Source organism: Chiloscyllium punctatum, chromosome 26, assembly GCF_047496795.1.
Source record: "Chiloscyllium punctatum isolate Juve2018m chromosome 26, sChiPun1.3, whole genome shotgun sequence".
NCBI lineage: Eukaryota > Metazoa > Chordata > Chondrichthyes > Orectolobiformes > Hemiscylliidae > Chiloscyllium > Chiloscyllium punctatum.
The window spans coordinates 25,647,541-25,664,057 of NC_092764.1; the positions used below are offsets into that span (position 1 = coordinate 25,647,541).

Below are 16,517 nucleotides of genomic sequence, written 5' to 3' on the forward strand. Positions count from 1 at the left end.
TACTTCGAAGAAAACTGAGTGGGTTTGCAACAATAAATGTTTGGCTGTCATCTTGAAACCGGTGTAGATGATGTCCCGGTATTAAGTAACTCGTTTCACCTGGTACGGAACGTTTAATATTAAAAAGAAATACGCCAAACTGAAACGTTTCATAACCACGGAGTTATTTATCTTTTTTTTCCAAACAAAAAGGAGTTGAAGGAAACGTGACTGAACGGAATAAACTGGACGTTTTGTGGAACTACTTTACTTCCTCTTCCCTTTGCCCCGTTCAATAGCTATGTGTGTGTGTGTGTTAATTGTGGTGTATAAGTGTCGGACTCTTGGCAAGACTGGGAAAGCTACAGCAATGCGGCTGGAACATGATCGATCCGAAAAGGCAGCTGCAGGAACTGAATGTGTAATATTAACCACTGGGATTTACTTCAGGGTATGAACTGCACACTAATCTGCGTGCGCTTCCGAAAGCTCGAGAATTCCCCCCCCCCCCCCCCCCTCCGGGTCACTAAAGCAGAAAGACCGGCTCCATCGGAAACAAACGCGTAAAGAAAAACCCTTCGTTTTGCCCAATAATTGCCACTGGCCGCTGTGCTGTCATATCTCTGCATGAAAGAACAGAAGCGAGGAATGCGGTAACAGCTTGAAATTACAAATTGTATTCTCTCTAGGTTTCTTGAGGCTTATTTTGTTACAATGTGACCTGTTGGTATCAAGAATTCCATCGTTTTGCTTCCCAACACTAATCAGTTGGAGAAGGTAACGAAAGATGCTGGAAATGAGCCCCCTTATCTCTTCACAGGCTTGCCCGCTCACCCATCTGCTGAAATACAACATGTTCACTTCCAAATGGTCCTCAACAACACTGAAACAACAACATACATCCCCGAAATGTCTCCGAGCTGAAGGAGACTTGCTCAGAACACAAGTTGGCCATCAATTACTCTCACAGCCCCTTAATAAAAACAAATCGTTAATTTACAAATGTATCGCTTCAAAATAAAAATGAAACACAAAGACGCTTAGCCGAACGAGAGCGAGCGAGCGAGCGCGCTCCCGGATGTATCTACTGGAAATAACACCCACACTCCTTTCCCTTGCTCCCTCAAACCTGGATCCAATAAATACACAGCAAACAGCACTGCCCTCCACGCCAATTTCCCAGCTCATGGTCCATCAGTAACAACAGGAATCGCCTCCCCCTCCTGTGGTGGGCAAACTATTTTGGAGTGAACTCACACGTTGCCATCAAATTACAACTTGGGTGTCAATGGGGGAAACAGCAACATTGAATTCGATACAGTAACACATTGGATTGCGTTAGACCATCTTCACGTTCAGATCGAAATACCCAGCTCAACATATTTACTTTCTCTTTTCATTTATGAAGGATGGGGTGGGGAAACAGATTTAAATTGCATGCAATCTGTAACATTTTCTACACGACACTGGACCCGTCTTTTACCGCCACGGGTAGTGATCTGGAATCCAGGTGTTTGATCCCTATATCAGAGGACAGCCATTTAACGTTTGGAAACTCGTGTTCGGATCTGAAATAGCTCAAATATTCGTTTTTAAACAAAAAAAAAGTGAATGAAAGGAAAACCTGGACACAATCATCAAGGTTAAAACATATGAATGAAGCAAGGTCACGGACACCCAATGAAAATTGGTTTGGTTTTGCATTTTGTCATCACGAATGTCCTTGTGTTTCCTGCGCATTGATTGTACAACGTTGATTTTAATCAAATAACACTCAGAGCTAATCTTCTTAACTAAGAATGTCACTGACAAGACACAGAGTCCCCTTTGATTCTGCAGTTGAACACTGTGCCTTTCAATGTATCTGTCTTGTCAGCTGCCTTCATCATAGGGAACAGTATACAGTATATTCTATCGACACTTACCGTGGCGGAAGCCAGGCTATTATCAGCCAGGGTCAGATGGTGGGGCTCCCATCTCCGCAAGAATTTGGATGTGAGGATTTTGCTGAGAAATGTCCTGGGATGCCTGATCACACACACCTGTATATCCCCTTCCTGCAGCAGTTTGTACCTCATGCCATTAGTACAGTAAGTAGCCCGCCTGCAGGGCGCTGCTCCCAGTCTGTTCAGATCCGAAGCGGAGGTCTCGGCGAGCAGGCAGGACCTCTCCTCGGAGCCCTGCGTGTGATCGCCGCCTCCTCCTCCGCCACTGCTGTTCAAATCCATAGCAGTCACCCCGAGCACTCCCAGTCGACCACCCCAACCACCGGGAGACCAAGCGAGAGGCGCCGTCCTCCGCAGCCAACAACAAGATCCCCCTCTTTTCAGTAGCTCCTTCCTCCTCTGGTCCTAGATCTGGGTTCTGGGAAAGAAAGCCATGGTGTAACCTCCTCCCCCCCACCACCCCCAAACAAATGGTCAAGCAAAACCTCTCTGAACCGAAGCGGAGCAGATATTCCCAAAACAGAAAGAGAGACAAAGGCTGAAACGTCACGATTCTGGTGGTTAATTGAGTGGGGATAATGTAACTCCAAGAAGCAGAGCAATGAACATCGCAGAAACCCTTCCCCGTCTGGTTGGTTTCTGCCTGATCATGTGGCTCTTCACTGACGTCAATAGACTTGGTGAAACTGACCAGAGCGGATGCATTGCGTGGTTTTAAAGGGATAGATTCAGAGGCGACAAATACCACCATTTTAAGAAGCGCATTTCTTTCTCCTCCCCATCCCTTGTATTTTTTTAAAATCTGTCGTTTTTGTTTTTTTTTACACAGCAACTTAATCAATATAAACAGCTCCGTTCATATTGTCAGCGCCAGAGGGGGAAGAGAACAAAGCAAGTCGAGCTCCACCCTTGATATTAACGGGCAGTGATCCTTTTGTGAAGACTTCTTCTGATCGAAGCAGAATCGATATTTAACCTTCCTCCCAACGCACACATTTTAACGCCCTTTTCATCTGGCGTGACAATGACCCCTAGCACTAATGACTGGGACTGGCTGTTATCACACCCACACCTTCAGTGCACATGGTTATGAACAGTTGTCTCTCTTAAAGGCATTGAGTCCCACCATTTTTCCCTCCTCTGTTCATTTTGTTTTAAATGCAGTGACATCTGCTTCGGCTCTTTGATTCAGCAGTGAAGTTTCAATAGCAGCCAACAGACGCTGTTTGCATTGTTACCGGATACTGTAGGCGTGCAAGTCCAATTGTTGCGAAAAATGAGCTTGCAACACAAAGCAGAGAAAATCCACCATTTTAATGTGTATCACCGTGGAAATCAAAAATGAATTTCTGCATCTTTTGAAATCACACTAGATAGTGACTAACTGGAATGCCAACAACTCAGTGTTTCGCGGAAGGAGTAATGACATTTAAAACGACCGATGTAGCCATGACAATCAATTGTTAACGAGAAAAGCGTGCAACACGACTATCTACATATTGAATCCGAATAGATACAGGAAACCTGAATGTCCCGGTAGAGGGAGCTGTGCCGTCTTTGGATTCATATTAATCTACCATTTGAAATTTTCTGCTTTATCAAAATGGGACTTTTGGAACCTTGTTATAAATAATTGGCAAATGGTCAACATTAGATTTTTGCACACAACTATCTGTTTGTTCTGATATAAAAATATACATAGCGCTGCTGCTGCACTTCAGCAGGTTTGGTAGCAACTGTGGAGAGAGCAACAGAATTAATGTTTCCAGGATTAATGTTTCCAATCCAGTACGAATTCTTTCGAGTCATTTTGGACTGAAAACGTTAACTCTGTTCCTCTCTCCACCGATGAGTTTCGCCAACATTTCCTTTTTTTCAGATTTCAAAAATGTTTTCTAAGTATTTTGCCACTGCTCTTCCTCCTCTTCACAATAAGAGGCAGCCGTCAAATCAATCCATATTTGTTAAAAACGTCAAACTTCACTTCTAACCATGAAGACAATGATGCTGTAAAATAAATAACTCAGTTGTCACATCTTGATTTTAATTTGATATGATTTATTGTTGTCACGAATTGAGACAGTGAAAAGTATTATATTGCCTACTAACCAGACAAATCATAGCTTACATAAGTACATTGGGGAATTGAACATCATTAAATCTTTCCAAGTGGTTGATCTTAAATTTAGTTATAGTTTTCCATTATTTCCACTTCTAGATTGTAACTACTGATAAATTACAATTCGTTTTCTTTCCCTTTCTTGGAGGAATGAAAAGATGCTATCACTAATTCTCTTTCCTTTCAACAGGGTATTAACAAGACAGACTCATGTCTTAACAATTGGATAAGAGTGATTAGAAACAAGTTTGTGCTGAGGTTCTCTGTGTCCCAGTTGCAAATGATGGGTTTAGCCATGGTACAGGTCATTCTGCTATAATTGCAACAGTTGTGTTCCTCTGCAACCTTTCGGTATAGAAAATCCTGCCATGGAAAACTGCTACAGAAAATCGCTTTGTAGAAGATCGCTAATACAAAATCACTATACCCTTTCACAAGAAAGTTCGTATTATCCGAACAATGACCACAAATTGTCAATTGCATTATAACCAATTCGAGCTGACGAAACGCACATTTTAGCAGACGACGTGTATTGTAGAACACTCCAAGAAGAAGTATGCTTGCCTTTACTGGTCAGAGTATTGAGTACAGGAGTTGGGAGGTCATGTTGCGGCTGTACAGGACATTGATTAGGCCACTGTTGGAATACTGTGTGCAATTTTGGTTTCACTCTTATAGGAAAGATTTTGAAACTTGAAAGGGTTCAGCAAAGATTTACAAGGATGACAATAGACAATAGGTGCAGGAGTAGGCCATTCTGCCCTTCGAGCCAGCACCACCATTCATTACGATCATGGCTGATCATCCTCAGTCAGTATCCTGTTCCTGCCTTATCCCCATAACCCTTGATTCCACTATCCTGAAGAGCTCTATCCAACTCTTTCTTGAAAGTATCCAGAGACTTGGCCTCACAGCCTTCTGGGGCAGAGCATTCCATACACCCACCACTCTCTGGGTGAAGACGTTTCTCCTCAACTCTGTTCTAAGTGGCCTACCCCTTATTTTTAAACTGTGTCCTCTGGTTAGGGACTCACCCATCAGCGGGAACATGTTTCCTGCCTCCAGTGTCCTATCCTTTAATAATCTTAGACGTCTCAATCAGATCCCCTCACAGCCTTCTAACTCAAGCGTATATAAGCCCAGTCGCTCCAATCTTTCAGTGTAAGATAGCCCCACCATTCCGGGAATTGACCTTGTGAACCTACGCTGCACTCCCTCAATAGCCAGAATGTCTTTCCTCAAATTTGGAGACCAAAACTGCGCACAATATTCCAGGTGCAGTATAGCTGTAGAAGGACCTCTTTGCTTCTATACTCAATTCCTCTTGTTATGAAGGCCTACATGCTATTAGCTTTCTTCACTGCCTGCTGTACCTGCATGCTTGCTTTCATTAACTGACGTACAAGAACACCTAGATCTCGTTGTACTGCCCCTTTACCTAACTTGACTCCATTTAGGTAGTAATCTGCCTTCCTGTTCTTGCCACCAAAGTGGATAACCACACACTTATCCACATTAAACTGCATCTGCCATGCATCCGTCCACTCACCTAGCCTGTCCAGGTCACCCTGTATTCTCCTAACATCCTCCTCACATTTCACCCTGCTGCCCAGCTTTGTGTCATCAGCAAATTTGCTAATATTACTTTTAATACCTTCATCTATATCATTAATGTACATTGTAAAAAGCTGCAGTCCCAGCACTGATCCCTGCGGCACACCACTGGTCACCACCTGCCATTCCGAAAGGGAGCCGTTTATCACTACTCTTTGTTTCCTGTCAGCCAACCAATTTTCAATCCATGTCAGTATTTTGCCCCTAATACCATGTGCCCTAATTTTGCTCACTAACCTCCTATGTGGGACTTTATCAAAGGCTTTCTGAAAGTCCAGGTATACTACATCCACTGGATCTCCTTTGTCCATCTTCAGAGTTACATCCTCATAAAACTCCAGAAAATTAGTCAAGCATGATTTCCCCTTCGTAAATCCATGCTGACTCTATCCTATCCTGTTACTGTTATCCAGATGTGTCGTAATTTTGTCCTTTATAATTGACTCCAGCATTTTTCCCACCACTGAGGTCAGACTAACTGCTCTATAATTCTGTTTTCTCTCTCCCTCCTTTCTTAAAAAGTGGGACAACATTAGCCACCCTCCAATCCACAGGAACTGATCCTGAATCTATAGAACATTGGAAAATTATCACCAATGCATCCATGATTTCTAGAGCCACCTCCTTCAGTACCCTGGGATGTAGACCGTCAGGTCCCGGGGACTTACCAGCCTTCAGACCTAACAGTCTCTCCAGCACTATTTTCTGCCTAATATAATTCCCTTCAGTTCAGGTCCTTCAGCCACTATTATATCTGGGAGACTGCTCGTGTCTTCCCCAGTGAAGACAGAAATAAAGTACCAATTCAACTCTTCTGCCATTTCTTTGTTCCCCGTAATAAATTCACCCATTTTTGTCTTCAAGGGCCCAATTTTAGTCTTAATCACTTTTTTTCTTTTCACATACCTAAAAAAAGCTTTTACTATCCTCCTTTATATTTTTGGCCAGTTTACCTTTGCACCTTATTTTTTTCTCTGCATATTTCCTTCTTAGTAATCCTCTGTTGTTCTTTAAAAGCTTCCCAGTCCTCCGATTTCCCACTCATCTTTGCTATGTTACATTTTTTCCCTTTTGTCTTTATATAGTCCTTAACTTCCCTCGTCAGCCACGGCCAACCCTGCCTCCCCTTAGGATCTTTCTTCCTTTTTGGAATGAACTGATCCTGCATCTTCTGCATTATACCCAGAAATACCTGCCATTGTTCCTCCACTGCCATCCCTGCTAGGGTATTGCACCATTGAACTTTGGCCAGCTCCTCCCTCATAGCTCCATAGTTCCCTTTATTCAACTGAAATATTGTCACTTCCGATTGTACCCTCTCCCTTTCAAACTGCAGATTACATCTTATTGTATTGTGGTCACTACCTCCTCATGGCTCCTTTACTTCGAGGTCCCTGATCAAATTCGGTTCGTTGCACAACACCAGATCCAGAATTGCTTACTCCCTGGTAGGCTCCAGCACAAGCTGTTCTAAGAATCCATCTCAGAGGCACTCCACAAACTCCCTTTCTTTGGGTCCAGTACTATCCTGATTCTCCCAGTCTACCTGCATGTTGAAATCCCCCATAACAACTGTAGTAATATCTTTTTTTTATTTCAAAAATATACTTTATTCATAAAATATTTTGATGGGCTGCACAGTTCGTCATGCCATACATACATAAACATTCCATTTGTTTGCATACAGAGATCAGAATTTATCATTTGTATATACAGGTCTGTACGTTTATCAATCGTATATCCATATACTTAGCTGAGGCATCAGCGGAGCTCAAATGACTGCGTGGGCCCCCTGTTCTTCTTTAGGCAGGCAGATGTTACATGGTGGTCTTTCCCCACCGCGCCTTGGCGGCAGCTGCCCCAAGCTTCAGCGCGTCCCTCAACACGTCTTCCTGGACCTTGGAATGTGCCAGTCTGCAACACTCAGTCGGGGTCAACTCCTTCAGCTGGAAGATCAACAGGTTTCGGACTGCGTAGAGATTGTCCTTCACAGAGTTGATGATCCTCCAGGCACAGCTGATGTTCGTCTCGGTGTGCGGCCTGGGGAACAGACTGTAGAGCACGGAATCCCACGTCACGACGCTGCTCGGGACGAACCTCGTCAAACACCACTGCATTCCTCTCCAGACCTTTTCTGTGTAGGCATATTCCAGAAGGAGGTGTGTGACAGTCTTGTCCCCTCCACAGCCACTTCGAGGGCAGTGTGCGGTGCAGCTGAGAGTCCGGGCGTGCATAAAGGATCTCACAGGCAGAGCCCTTCTAACCACCAGCCAAGCCAAGTCTTGTTGCTTGTTGGAAAGTCCTGGCAATGAGGCATTCTGCCAAATGGCTTTGACAGTCCGCTCGATAGGATCGGCCCTCTCCTTTTCCTGAAGGCTCTCAAAGACACTACGTGCTGACCACTTCCTAATGGACTTGTGATCAAAGATGTTTTTCTTCATAAACTTCTCCACGAAGGACAGGTGATACGGAACGGTCCAACTACTCGGAGCGTTCCGTGGCAGCAAGGCCAGGCCCATCCTTCGCAACACCAGGGACAGGTAGAACCTCATTACGTAGTGACACTTGGTGTTTGCGTACCGGGGATCCACGCACATCTTGATGCAGCCACACACAAAGGTGGCCATCAGGGTGAGGGTGGTATTGCGTGTATTTTTTCCCCGTTGCCCAGATCTTTATACATAGAGTCCCTTCGGACCCGGTCCATCTTTGACCTCCATATAAATTGGAAGATGGCCCGGGTGACTGCAGCGGCACAGGTTCTGGGAATAGGCCAGACCTGTGCCACGTATAATAGCAATGACAGTGCCTCACACCTGATGACCAGGTTTTTTCCAGCGATGGAGAGCGACTGTAGCTTCCATCTGCCCAGTTTCTGCCTCACTTTGCTGACATGCTCCTCCCAAGGCATGGTGCTCACCCCAGTCCCCCGTACCAAACACCCAGAACCTTCAGTTGGTCAGTCCTGACGGTGAAGGGGATTGAAGATTGGTCGGCTCAGTTCCCAAAGAGCATGGCCTCGCTCTTGCCTCGGTTTACCTTGGCCCCCGAGGCCCGTTCGAACTGGTCACATATGCACATGAGTCTGTGCACTGACAGCGAATCTGAGCAAAAAATGGCGACGTCATCCATGTACAGGGAGGCCTTAACCTGTAGGCCCCTGCTGCCAGGAATAGTCACCCCTCTCAGGCTCACATCCTTCCTGATGGACTCGGCAAATGGCTCTATGTAGCACACAAACAAGGCAGGAGAGAGATGGCAGCCCTGCCTGACTCCAGATCTGACTGGGAAGCTATCTGATTCCCACCCATTGACTGAGACTGCACTGACAATGTTGGTGTAGAGCAGTCTGATCCAATTGTAGGTTCCATCCCCAAAGCCCATTTGGGAGAGAACATCTCTCATATACATGTGTGATATCCTCTAGTAATATCTTTGCGACAGGCCAATTTCAACTCCTTATTCAACTTACACACTACATCCAGGCTACTGTTTGGGGGCCTGTAGATAACTCCCTTTAGGGTCTTTCTACCCTTAGAATTTCTCAGCTCTATCCATACTGACTCTACATCCCCCGATTCTAGGTCCCCCCGCATAAGGGACTGAATATCATTCCTTACCAACAGGCCACCCCACCCCCTCTGCCTGTCAGTCTGTCCTTACAATAGCATGTATAGCCTTGAATATTCATTTTCCAGGCTCTGTCCACTTGAAGCCACGTCTCAGTTATCCCTACAACATCGTAACTGCCAATTTCCAAATGAGCTTCAAGCTCATCCACCTTATTTCTAATGCTTTGTGCATTCATATATAATATTTTTAATTTGTTACTCCCCTTACCCTTCCCACCAACTCCTATTTCACTTGACCTTACGGCATGATCCCTTTTTGAGTGTTCTGTTCCATTGATACCGTTGTCTTTTTTGACTTTTCTTGTTCTAACTTTCCCTTTAACTTTTTCTTAAACTTCCAGTTTGTCCCCTCCCCCTTGCTATTTAGTTTAAATGTAGCTGTGTTGCAGTGACAAACCTGCCTGCCAGAATGCTGGTCCCCCACCTATTAATGTTCAAACTGTCCCTCTTGTATAATTTATCCTTACCACTAAACATACCCCAGTGATCCAAGAATTTAAATCCTTGCTTCCTGCGCCAGTTCCCCAGCCACACATTCAAGTCCATTATCTCCCTGTTCCTGTCCTCACCAGCCTGAGGAACTGGAAGCAAACTGGAGATAACCGCCCTGGATGTCCTGCTTTTCAGCCTTCTTCTGAGTTCTCCAAAGTTCCGCTGTAGAATGTCCCTCCTCTTCTTCCCGCCGTCATTTGTGCCAACATGCACGTCTGGCTCTTCACCTTCGCCCTTGAGGATTTCCTGCACTCTGTCTGCGATGTCCTTAATCCTGGCACCAGGAAGGTAATACACCATCCTCAAATCCCAACTGTTGCCACAGAAACCCCTTTCAGTCCCTTTCACTATGGAGTCCCCTATTACCACGGCTCTATGTGATGTCTGACTCCTCGGCTCTGCCTCCACGCCAATTTCTGATTGGCAGACCTGAACGCCTCTCGGACTGGCAGTGACGTCTGTCACTACGGTTTCCAAGAGATTCAACCTGTTCCTGACAGGTACTTCCACTGGGGTCTCTTGCACTTGTCTCCTCTCTGCCTTCCTCATCATCTTCTCCCTTCTACTCTCTTCTGGTATGGTCGGTGTAATAACCTCACTGAAGGTCTTGTCCAGAAAGATTTCATTCTCTCGGATGAGCCTGAGGTCATCTAGTTCTTTGTTCAGTGCTGCAATATGCTCTGTCAGAAGCTGAACTTGTACACACTTTCCACAGTTATATGAGCCAGCTACACCAGAGTCCCTGACCTCCCACATCATGCACGCAGTACATTGAATCAGCTTAGCAGTCATGTCTTCACCCTCTTCAACTGCGGCGTAATCACTTCTCTCAACTTCTTTGTTGAAGACACCTGAGCCAAAGACTCACTCTTTTCTCAACAGAAACTTCCCTCGATCCCCGTGTTTTGTTGCAAGTCTGTGGACTTTTAATTTAGGTTAGAGGAGGCCTTACTGTGTAGGATCTGGGGTCTAGAAAACATCTACTTAAATAACATTCACCCATCTTCCAAACAGCCTCTGCGCTCTGATTTCACTTCCACCCAGCTCCCGCTGCTGTCTGCTGCAAAGATGTTGCCAGGGTTGGAGGATTTGAGCTATAGGGAGAGGCTGAATAGGCTGGGGCTGTTTTCCCTGGAGTATTGGAGGCTGAGGGGTGATCTTATAGAGGTTTATAAAATTATGAGGGGCAGGAATAGGGTAAATAGACAAGATGGATGACTCCAAAACTAGAGGGCATAGATTTAAGGTGAGATGGGAAAGATTTGAAAGGGACCTAAGGGGCAACATTTTCATGCAAAGACTGGTGCATGTATGGAATGAGCTGCCAGAGGAAGTGGTGGAGGCCTGGTACAACTATAACATTTAAAGGGCATTTCGATAGGTATATGAATAGGAAGGGTTTAGAGGAATATGGGCCAAGTGCTGGCAAATGGGACTAGATTAATTTAGGCTTTCTGGTCGGCATGGACAAGTTGGACCAAAGGGTCTGTTTCCAAGCAGTATATCTCTATGACTCTATGGCTGTAAATTTGACCCTTACACAACACCTATTCCTCATGAAAAAGTTTGTACAGGAAAATACTTTTGACCACAATTCCATTAAGGAATGTCCTTGAAGCCCTGTGGGAAAAGGGAAAGTTCAAACCTGTTGGATGCATCATGCAAAGACAGAAAATAGGAGCAGGAGTAGGCTATTCAGCCCTTTTAAATCTTACCTGCCATTCATTATGATTATGGCTGCTAATCCAACCAGTACCCCATTCCAACTTTCTCCCCATACACTTTGATCCCTTTAACCCTAAGAATACATATACCTCCTTCTTGAAAGCATTCAATGTTTTGGCCTTGTGCTTTCTGCAGCACAGGCTCCCCACTCTTTGGGCAATTAAATGTTCTCTCCTCTCAGTCCTAAATGGCTTACCCTATATGATTAGACTGTGAGCCCTGGCTCTTGAATCCCTACTGCTCTCTTCCTTCCTCTTGAATCCCTAGCCATCCTCAACATCCTTCCTGTCTACCTTGTCGAGTCCTGTTAGAACTCCTTGGGCTTCCTGAGAAACTTTCACATCCCATTTAGTAGAATGCCTCAATGCCAGAACATTCTGTAGTCTCCTGGTTGTTTATACACAACTAGGTTGCTAAACTGGCCAAACAGCAAGAGATGCTGGGTACAATGGCCAAGTAAAACTCTGAAATCACAAAATCCACACACCAGACACAGTACAAACACAGCAGCCAGGTGCTAATGACATTAGCATAATGTAAAAGGCAATAGTTATCCAGGACAGACAGTCCCCCAACAACTTATCTACTAAACAAAAGAGGGCCCAGACAGAAAGGCACCGAATCCTGCTACAAAAATAAACTAACAGTCACATGCCATCTAAATGCTGGACTCTGTTTCAAACTATTAAATTAATCTTCCTGATTGGCCACAACTATAGAAAGTTTCAGAAAACCATCTAAAAGATATAAAAACAGAGTTCACTGCAGACCTCTCTTGGAATCTCTTGAATGCTCTTTGGCACATTCCAAGGTCCAGAACCACGTGCTGAGGGACACAGTAAAGCTTAGGGCAGCTGCTGTCAATGCGCAGTGGGGTAAGACAAAAGTGGTCTGAGGTCTAGACAAAAGTGAGGACAGCAGATTCTAGAGATTAGAGTCAAGAGTGTGGTGCTGGAAAAGCACAGCAGGTCAGGCAGCATCTGAGGAGCAGGAGAATTGATGTTTCGGGCAAAAGCCCTTCATCAGGAATGGGGCTGTGAGACAAGGGGGTGGAGAGATAAATGGGAATGGGGTGGGGCTGGGAAAAGGTGCGTGAGAGTGTAAAAGGTAGATAGATAGCAATATTACCCCCACCTCCATCTACCTGTTGCACTGCCTGAGGTCTTCCTACTGAAGATAAATGAGGGTCTGTTCAGCTATCAGACCCTCCTTGTCCCTCAAATATATGCATTTATAAGAGAGGTCTTTGCGTTTTTGGATGTCCAATGTTTTGTTTGCTTTCTTGATATGCAACTGTACAGAAACGAACTGCATTTGTGGCTGTACCAATGCAAAGAGATTTTTGAATGAATAAAATATATTTTTGAAATTAAATAAAGTCTTCCGAGGAAACCAACATGGCAACAGGCAATGACCAGCTGACCAACCAGACAAGAGGAAGAAAGCAGCTTCACAGACCCAGAGACAGAGAGAGAGGGCAACTGTGTAACTCCACAAGAGACTCAGGAATAATTGTAACATTAAGAAGTCAAATAGCATTAGAGGTAGCATTAAACGTTACTGTAACTTTCTTTCTGATAAAGTTGGGACTGTTTTGCATTGATATCAGCTTGTGTTTGTTTTGATTAGACCGCTCTGGTATTGTGAGATATCTGGGACAATTCATTCATAACATTCTGCTTGAAGGTCTCTAACTTGTTTAAGAAGGAACTGGACAACAATATCAGCAAGCACAAAGACACAGGGTTTTGCTCGCGGTGAGATCTGACAATCTGTGAGATATTTCATGTGTCATGAGTTGGACTGAAGGGTCTGTTTCCATGAACATGAACAACATATTCATGAACAACATCCCCCCAAAGGGATATCAAAAGATTAAAGCTTCTGTGTGTCATTGTGTGGTGTCCTCGAGCCAGCTGCACTGATGAAGAATCTGTCATACATCTCTTTCTGGATTGTGCCTTTAACAAAGAATATCTGCAAAGAGAAGCAATGGTTCTTGTTGCGGTTCATCCTGAAACTCTTATGATGTAGGACTCTGTGGTTTAACAGATATTCCCTGGGCTGCACATCAAGACAAATATTAACTGCACCTGGAAGACCAAATATTCTGTGGAAAACCCTCTACTTTTGCATAGTCTGAGAAAAGGAGAAAGTGAGGACTGCAGATGCTGGAGATTAGAGTCAAGATTAGAGTGGTGCTGGAAAAGCACAGCAGGTCAGGTAGCATCCAAGGAGCAGAATTGACATTTCAGGCAGGAGCCCTTCATCAGGAAATCATCAGGAAAGCTGAGGAACACCCACCTCCCACCACACCCCTGCCACCACGTTCTACAGAGGGTTCATTGAGAGTACCCTGAGCTGCTATATCACTGCCTGGTTCGGGAATTGCACCTTCTCTGATAGTAAGACTCGACAACAGATAGTGAGGACAGCTGAGAGGATCATCGGGGTCTCTCTTCCCTCCGTTACAGACATTTATACCACACGCTGCATTTGAAAGGCTAACAGCATTGTGGAAGACCCCACACACCCCTCACTCAAACTCTTCTCTCTCCTGTCATCTGGCAGAAGATACCGGAGCATTCAGTCTCTCACGGCCAGACTGTGCAACAGTTTCTTCCCCCAAGCCATCAGGCTCCTTAACACAGTATGATTGGATTCTTTTCCTTCTGAATTTCCTTGCACAACTTCGAATTGCTACTAGAAAAATGCCTATTATTTATCATTCTTCTATTACAATCTAACTTGCATGTTTTGCATTTATGCACTTTATGCTGTGTGTGAGTGTGTAGTTTGTGCTGTCCATATAGCACCCTTGATCCTGGAGGAATGCTGTGTCATTTTTATTGTATCATTTGTATATGGTAGAAATGACAATTCAAAAGCTATTCTACTCTACTCTACTCTAATTTGGTCTGCCCAAAACCTATTGGTCTTCCAGTGCAAAGTGCTGTCTGTGATGGAGTGTTGCAGACTGGTACATTCCAAGTTCCAGTACAACGTGCTGAGGGACACATTAAAGCTTGGGGCAGCTTCGCCAAGACACAGTGGAGAAAGGCCATTATCCAAGTACCATGACACATTGTTGATCGTAGAGTCATAGAAATGTACAGCACAGAAACAGACCCTTCGGTCCAACTCGTCCATGCCGACCAGATATCCTAACCTAATCTTGCCTCACCTACCAGCACCCGGCCCATATCCATCCACCCTTCCTATTCATATATCCATCCAGATGCCTTTTAAATGTTGCAATTGTACCAGCCTCCACCACTTCCTCTGGCAGCTCATTCCATACACGTTTCACCCTCTGCATGAAAAAGATGCCCTTTATGTCTCTTTTATATCTTTCCCCTCTCACCCTAAATCTATGCCCTCTAGTTCTGGACTCCCCCACACCAGGGAAGAGACTTTGTCTATTTATCTTAACCATGCCCTGCATGATTTTACAAACCATTATAAAGTCACCCCTCAACCTCCGACACTCCAGGGAAAACAGCCTCAGCCTATTCAACCTCTCCCTATAGCTCAAATCCTCTAACCCTGTCAACATCCTTGTAAGTCTTTTCTGAATCCTTTCAGGTTTCACAATTTCCTTCCAATAGGAAGGAGACCAGAATTGCACACAATACTCCAAACCAGTTAACTTATTGAAGGCCCCGACTCATATTGCAATGTAAATAGTTTCTTGTCATATTTAGTAAATATTCCAGTTTTATATTTGATTGAAGGAGCAAAATGTGAAAATACCCAGATGGGAAATGTGATAGTCTCATTGTACTTACATTTAGTTTATGAATATAGTTTTGCAAAATATTGAGGAATTTGTCTTGGGGAATGTTGACCATAACCCTGATTTTGACCTTGCATGTAAACTCTCTCTCCACCAGAGAAGTTTTAATCTTTTGAAGTCCTTTTTGGGGAATGTTGTTCATGCTATGCCAGATGTTTGATTACTAACTTCTCTGAAGGATCCTTCATCTCCTGAAAGCCTTTTTGAAGGAACTCTTCCCTGTTGAATCAGATAGTTACCCTAAAACAACATCTGATCCATCTTTTAATCTCATGAATTCACTTCATAAAAGACAGCTGCCTTGATGAAACAGCTTTTTGTTTTACCCGTTTCTGGATTTCTGGACCAGTTAAGTTCTTCTTGATAGTATCCTGGATCTCTGTGCTGGGTAGTTTTATTCTTGACTATGTCCTCAACGTGAGGATTTTGGCCAGGCTTCCATGGAGTCACATGTAGAGTCATAAAGTTATACAGCATGGAAACAGACCCTTCGGTCCAACTCATCAGCGCCAACCAGATATCCTAAATTAATCCAGTTCCATTTGCCAGTATTTGGCCTATATCCCTCTAAACCCTTCCTATTCACATACCCATTCAGATGCCTTTTAAATGTTATAATTATACCGACTTCCACCACCTCTTCTAGGAGCTTGTCCTGTGCATGCACCTCTGTGTGAAATAAAAATTGCCACTCAGGTCTGTTTTAATCTTTACACTTTCAACATAAACCCTCTAGTTTTGGACTCCCCTATCCTGGGAAAAAGTCCTTGGCTATTTACCTTATTCATGCCCCTCATGAGTTTATAAATCTCTATAAAGTCATGCCTCAGCCTCCAATGCTCCAGGGAAAAAAGTCCCAGCCTATTCAGCCTCTCTATAGCTCAAACCCTCCAATCCTGGCAACATTCTTGTAAATCTTTTCTGGACCTTTCCAAGTTTCAATGTATCTTTCCTATAGTAGGGAGACCCGAACTGAAGACAGTATTCTAAAAGTGGCTTCGCCAATGTCCTGTACAGTGCAACATGACATCCCAACTCCTATGCTCAATGTACTGACCAATGATGGCAGGCGTGCCTTCTTCACCATCCTGTCTACCTGTGACTTCATATTCAATGAACTTTGCACATGCATCCTGAGGTCTCTTTGTTCGGCAACACTCCCCAGGCCTCTACAGTTAACTGTAAGACCTGCCTTGGTTTGCCTTACCAAAATA

The 16,517-nt window shown here is 44.3% G+C and overlaps 1 protein-coding gene across 2 annotated transcripts in view; it reads right to left on the reverse strand.

The window, feature by feature from the left end:
- Window positions 1-2,621, reverse strand: part of cmip (c-Maf inducing protein) — a 222,347-nt gene extending 219,726 nt beyond the window's left edge. Inside the window, exon 1 of one of the 2 annotated variants that reach the window (XM_072595955.1) lies at window positions 1,905-2,621. In XM_072595955.1, coding sequence (XP_072452056.1) covers window positions 1,905-2,207 — 303 coding nt within the window. In that variant the 5' untranslated portion in view covers window positions 2,208-2,621. The remainder of the gene's footprint in view (window positions 1-1,904) is intronic. The other variant, XM_072595956.1, reaches the window with a different exon arrangement.
- Window positions 2,622-16,517: the final 13,896 nt, after the last annotated feature.